Source organism: Dicentrarchus labrax, unplaced genomic scaffold (assembly GCF_905237075.1).
Source record: "Dicentrarchus labrax unplaced genomic scaffold, dlabrax2021, whole genome shotgun sequence".
NCBI classification, from domain to species: Eukaryota; Metazoa; Chordata; class Actinopteri; family Moronidae; genus Dicentrarchus; species Dicentrarchus labrax.
The window spans coordinates 13,845,043-13,851,476 of record NW_026136708.1 but is presented as its reverse complement, the minus strand read 5'-3'; the positions used below and the strand labels follow the sequence as shown (position 1 = coordinate 13,851,476).

At 40.2% G+C, this 6,434-nt stretch overlaps 2 protein-coding genes across 2 annotated transcripts in view; both read left to right on the top strand.

Moving 5' to 3' along the window:
- The first annotated feature begins 415 nt into the window (after nt 1-415).
- On the top strand, nt 416-5,563 carry katnbl1 (katanin p80 subunit B-like 1). Its single transcript, XM_051410005.1, has 10 exons — nt 416-624; nt 1,242-1,342; nt 1,491-1,528; nt 1,735-2,017; nt 2,128-2,243; nt 2,339-2,389; nt 2,913-3,002; nt 3,094-3,198; nt 4,119-4,212; nt 4,945-5,563. The coding sequence occupies exons 2-10, from the start codon at nt 1,334-1,336 to the stop codon at nt 4,975-4,977; spliced, it is 819 nt and encodes a 272-aa protein (XP_051265965.1). The 5' UTR covers nt 416-624; nt 1,242-1,333; the 3' UTR covers nt 4,978-5,563.
- Nucleotides 5,564-6,124: 561 nt separating this feature from the next.
- The window catches only part of emc7b (ER membrane protein complex subunit 7b), a 7,743-nt gene continuing 7,433 nt past the window's right edge, over nt 6,125-6,434 (top strand). The window contains exon 1 of the mRNA XM_051410008.1: nt 6,125-6,434. This exon is cut by the window's right edge and continues 85 nt beyond it. Within this exon, the coding sequence (XP_051265968.1) occupies nt 6,287-6,434 (148 nt within the window). The 5' untranslated portion in view covers nt 6,125-6,286.

Sequence of the window (6,434 nt, the reverse complement as noted above, 5' to 3'; positions counted from 1 at the left end):
TAATACGGACAGAGAATAGTATAAAAAGTTCCTAAAAATATCAGGAAACTCATCTCTGAGGCTCACAAGAAATAATCTTGTTGACATCCACCCAAATCACTAGTTTTACACCACCTTCCTGCAGTGATTCTGTTCATTATTTGGGTTCATTGTACAGTTGTTCTCCACTGTTATTGTTATGCATTTAATATAAGCTGAAATATGGTTGTGAACCACTGCTATAGAGGTGATTTTGCACAGATATAGATACAGCTGAGCCTTGAGATTGTGGCCTGGCCCTTTGGTGTGTGCCATGGACATAAAGCACAGGCCTTCCTGCATTACATACTACCTGACACTGGATGGCGCCACGACACACTAGGATCATGGTGTCCAGCAGTCGTCGCTAAAGCCCCAGCTTTTTTCTTCTTTTTTTTTTTTTTGTGTGTGCCAAAATCAATCCCACAATCCCCACACACCGGCGGTGTATTCATTTGAATGATAAAAACTGTGAAACGCTAGCGAACCTGCACAGAGAAGAGTTGCTCTTGAGTTTTAACCAGTTGTTGTTTTTTTTCCCCTCTTCACGTTTTGGATTTAAACACCTTAAGGAGAGACCTCATCGCACTTCACGAAGATGAATCGGTTGGTATTTAACTTTAATACTGAAACCGTGAAAGTAATCTCTGAACTACCATTTGTGAAGACATATGTTCCCTGAGTTGGACGGCTAACCAGCTAGCTAGCGTCGCGGCCCAGATAGTTACTTTCTACGTCTCCGTGTATCCTTGATAGTTGAGCTACAAGCTAACAGTGAAAGCTAGCCGTAGCTCACCGCTAAGCTAGAAACATGAGCTAACTTTTAGCTTCAGGGTCGTAACGAAATGCGGCGTTGCTCTCCTCTACACATTGACTGGCTTATTTGTAGCGAGACAGAAAACACGTTTACCTTAACTTTAACCAGCGTGTAGTGTCATTTGTGACTTAGCTCACCTAGCTAGCGTTAATACTTGTATCGCAGCAGCCAACGCCTTTACAACTCCCAAATGTAGCGTTTTTGTTTTAAATCATTTAAATGTCTTTTTGTTGTTGTTGTCTTTTAATCCCCTTTGAATAACATCGTTGCATCTTATACCACAAGCTGTGGTAAGTTAATAGCAAGCCAACCTGTAAGCTAGGCCACAAGAAGTGACTGTGACTCTTGCAACTCCTGAAACTGTGATGGATCCACTGACGACCGTCTACAATTGTTTGTTCAACAGGGTCCCTTATTGTGGCAGCTGGTTAGCATGTCAACCAGAATAAACCCAATGGCTTTCTGCGACCCTGCCTGCATCTTTGTGCTGACAAGAACATGAAGCAGGTATGGAGATGTGAAAGCAAACAGCATGTCTTATTGTGTAAATAATTCCTGTTGTCTCTTAAATCCTGGTGACTGTGAAGTACAGTTCAGTGGTATTGTAGTAGTAGAGAATGTAGTAGTGGCCTCATCCCTTATCCTTTTGTTTTAGGTGGATATTATAAATAAGGAAGAATTAGATAAAGAAAGGTGAGTCTCTGATCCACATCTGTGGGATTCATCTAATTATGATCACTCACTCACTGTCGGTGTCCCACAGATCATCCCTCTCAGTCACTGGACCATTAAGGCACCTTTCCATAGCCATTATCACCATGTCTGTGGCTTTGAATTTTATGTTTTTTCTAACTAATACAGCTTTGTATCCAATCCATGCTGACTTTTGCTCTTGGCAGATTTCAAGTTCACTACGGAGTACACAGCCCAGGCAAAACAAAGCGATTGTCATCCGTCAAGAGGAAGGGTTGTCCAGTGGTGGAGGTGGGCTTAAAGCTGCACCGCAAAACATCAGATGTAGGCCGTGACCGTGTCCGCGGCATGGCCAACAAAGAAAATGAGCTGACGTGCTCCGATGATGTGCGGGGCATGCACTACAATGACAACTGCGGGCTCCCAGTGAACTCTGCAGAAGCCTCCAAGATGGCAGGGGCCAGCTCCAAGTACAGCGACTTTACTGAGGTGAGAGTCTGCTCTCTTGTGATTAAAAACTCTTGTTTCTTGGGATGATAACATTTGCCACACTGTTGCAGACTTCATTTCCTTTGTGCATTGTTTGTCTTTGCGTACAGCTATCAAAGGACCATGAAGCTATGACTCACGTCCTTTTCGGAAGGAATCTGCGACTGAAAGTAGCTCAAACACTATGGCGAAGAAACGCCAGTGAATTAGTGGCCTACCTAATAAGGTAAAACAGTGACGGCTAAAAGTGCATTTTAGTAGGTTGTGTTCATTCTTTAATTCCATAACATGATTCAGCTTTAATCATTTTTGCTTTCCCAGAATTCAAGACACGGGGGTGCTGCTTGACTGCTTACCTGTCTTAACAAACGAGTGAGTGTCCTCTTTTGAATTTTTGCTTTTTAATGATTCGGCTTCACCTGTAATGACTGGACCGCACAATACTACAAACCTGTATTAAACAAGATCATGTAGCATCATTACAGCAGAAAGAAATGCTTTTTATGGATTATTCAATTGTTTTTTAATGACTCTGTAAAGTGTTAGAAAGTACTGAAGAATGCGCACAGCATGGTTTTTCAGAGCAATGTCTTCAAAGTTCTTCTTTTGGCCGACTAACTGTTGAAAACCTAAATGTATTCAATTGATAACAATATCAAACAGAAAAAAAGCAGCAGCTCCTCCTTTTTTAGAAGCTGAAACCACAATAATTTGAAATAAGGTGTGTGTGTTAGGTGATGTTTAAGATTAGTGTGTTTCTATGAATCTATCATCTAGTGACCATCAGAGATAATGTTAGACTAAAGTCAACAATGAAGACAGTTTGAGCCATTTTTTATTTTATTTTCTAGATCAGCTCAGTTTATTTCTTTTGCCTTGTGTTCTCTTGTTTCAGCATTCAAACTGAAGCACCATGTTTGTCACTTGGCTGCTGCGTTGACCTCATGCCCCAAGTGAAAGTGATTCTTGCCAGTAAATATGAAGAGTGAGTGTCACATATACATTTATATACAGAAATTTCTCATCTTTGACTTTGTGATTTGACCAACTCATCTGCTTTTAACTTCTGTTCACAGACACATAACGGTGGGTTTACACTGGGTTCAATCCGTCATCAGGAAATGGTGGCCAGAACTTTCTAAGAATGAGAAGAGACTGCGGGACAGTCGTTCAGAAGACAGGTGGGCAGCACATGCTTGACTACAATCTAATAGACCTTTTTCACAACAGCCATTGTGACATGAAGCAGTAGGGTAATCACAGGTGTTACCAATGATTCTAATTAAGTCTCTGTTCCATTTAATGTATCAGAACCTTTACAGTGGGCCAACATGCATAATAGCAGCACCCTGACTCTGCTTGACCTGATTGTAGGGTTTCCCGCAGCACTTTACAGCTAAGGCGGTTGCCCTAGCAACACACGCCTGCCGCCTTGACTACGTCGTAAAAAGAAAAAAAAAACACGTGGTTGTCTTACAGCTATACGTTTGATGATTGCACGTGATTTTCTCTCGCATTGTACACAGCTAAATGGACAGAAAAATGCAACCAAAAATTGCGGGCTTCTTCGTGCGACGAAGCAGGCCTACCTCTCCAACCGCACCGCCACCAACTGAAAGTGTCACTAAATTTCTACCAGTTTAGTTTCATCGTCCAGGTTTTCTGTCTCATAATTTGACCCATGTGCACTAAACCTTTAAACAGACAAGGGGTTTCAGTCAGTTTCAGCAGAATGTTACTCTTTGAACATTGAAAAAGCTGATATCATAGTGGTGTAGTAATTGTCACAAAAGCTGACTCATACAGTAAGTAATATGATATTCAATAACTAAACATGAGTCTTACAGGTTTTTCTAGTTGGAGCTGGTTCACTGCTAATGAGTTTACCGTGTTGTTTTGAGTTTCTAAATAAATGTTTTCAAGAAGTTATATGAAAAGATGCTCATACACATTTCTGACTGCAGCTCTGAACTGAAAGTGGAGGGTTCTTACTCGGCACGGGAGAGCAAGTATGTTGGGGTTTTACAATCACCGACTGTGGTGGCGGTCCTGTGTGCAATCACCACATATTGAAATGGTAATATTAGTATGTTTATTGCAGGAATATTGAAGTCATGAAGCAGCGGCTGAAGGACTTGTGGAAGGAAGGAGCCCGGTTATGTGTGGTTCCAGGATCTACGGGAGAACTGGCAAAGGTAAGAAGGTTATTATAGAACTTATTAGGGATTTTTTTTTCATGACACAGTAGCTGTAGAAATGTCAGGACTGGGACAGTGAAAGAAAATGTTTAAAAAGTTGTTTGACAATCCTTGAAAATATGAATTATGGTATTTAAATTTCCTGTTTCTAGCTTTGTCTGCGTTACTTATTTTTAAGGCTTCATGACATGAAAAGTGCTTGTTGTATTTATAACTAAAGCACACCATGTTTTCTTCCTCTTATAGACCAAACTAAATTAAATAATAGAGTTGATTAAACACCCCATTGTGCCAAAAACATACATACATACAGGTGCTCCTTCTGTTGTTTTCCACCCTCTGTTGATTTTGGGTGGACACTGCCAACCACTCCCATCCTAAAAAAAAAACCTCCACGTCTGCCGTAAGAAGTATGTAGTATTTGTAATGTGAGTCTGTATTTGGGTTGTGGTTCATGGTTAAAAAGCATCAAACCATAAGAGAACCATTTCATGAGATGTCGTAAACGGAAAAACATCTACTGAGAACATCTCCTTTTTTTTAGTCAGTATTTTCCAAAGTAATCCAGTATATTGTGATGTGTATAATGGGGAAAAACATTGAGCAGCAATGTGTGTTTGAGCTGTGATTTATTTATTGTGTTGATAATTTGTGAAACAAAGATCAGTCTTATGTATGTTTCACTGGCTGTGACGACCACTAACGTGCTATCTCCACTTGATGTTGCAGGCCATCGGGGGTTATCTATCACAGCTGCCCTGACAGTTGTCAATGTAGCACTCTGAGGATGTGACCACTACTGCCAGATCATGGCTGTGTTTTGAACTGATAATGACGGCAGAGAAACGGACTGGTTCATTCTGCCACTTCAACTCAAACCTCTTACTGGGACTGAACTTGACAATTCAGACAACTCCCTCGGTTAGAGCTGGAGACTCTCTTGAGGAGGGCTGTGAGAGCCTTCCTGCAAAAAAAAAAAAACCCCACAGCATATGACTGCTTCACATTGAAGTGGACCGTCTTGTGAAGGGGCATGTTTAGTGGACCTCCATGAGACTGGGTGTAACGTCGCTCTATGAAGTGCCAAGCTCTTTGTCTCTCACTACACCACTCATTGCCATTGAATGCAAATGCACTTGTGGATGTAATTAATGCTCAGCTGTTTTGATGTTTTGCGCCTGGATCCACCGGAAACAGGAACTTGAATCTGCTGCAGTCTTAAGTTATTAGAGCTCTTCTTGTTTTTATTATGCCTCTACATATGACATTTGACTGTGTAATGTAAATTGTAAAAACAAGTGATTCTTTTAATCTTCTTTTAAATAAATTTGCTAAAAATCAAACAAAATGTTCTTTTATAATTTTTGTTTTTGTTAAAAGTACAATAAGAATGAATGTTACGAGTAAAACAGTTATGACATAACATACATTTAAGTAAACATGGATAATTGCTACTGTTAAGTGATCTTGCTTAATCCAAAGTGGGCAAACAAGTTCTTCAGCTTTTCTGTTTTATAGTTTGTGTCCTTTTTATGTCAAAACTTTATTAGTGAAAATACATTTCCATTTTCTCTTGATTGGAACAAAAGTGTTTAAATCATTAAAGAAAATGGGGGCAAGAACAATAAGAGACAACAATAATTAAATTTATAAATTATTTTCAAAAAATGCTTTTGTAAAATTGAATTGAGTATCCCTTTATCAAATATGTCGTCTTGTAGGAAATATTGGATAAAAAAAAAAAAATTGCAACAAAAACGTTTCTGTGGTGATAACATTCAAAATATAGTATAGCACCTATAACGGACAGCTTCAAACACTATTTATACAAAACCGGACATCAACCGGAGTGTGACTGTCGGTTCGTACAATAAAGTTTTTTTTTGGTTGTTGTTGTGTTTTTTTTTTTTGTGACGTCATTTTCCGCAGAGCCAGCTGATGTGTCGAGTCTTCCGCTCCTTCTCCGAGCTGCTCTTCGGTACATGTTGACGTCTTTTAGCCAGAGCTTGTCTTAATTTGTTGAATATATATATAAATACACACACACACACACACACACACACTCTCAGATATGTTCCACGGGGGAAGAACAGCGCTGCTGTGGGTTTGTATGCAGGCTGCGCTCGTCGTGGCGTGGTGTTTCACCGATATGGAGACGGGGCCTGGCGCGGGAGTATCGACACAGCCGAACGGAGATCGGTTCAAAATCGAGGGAAGAG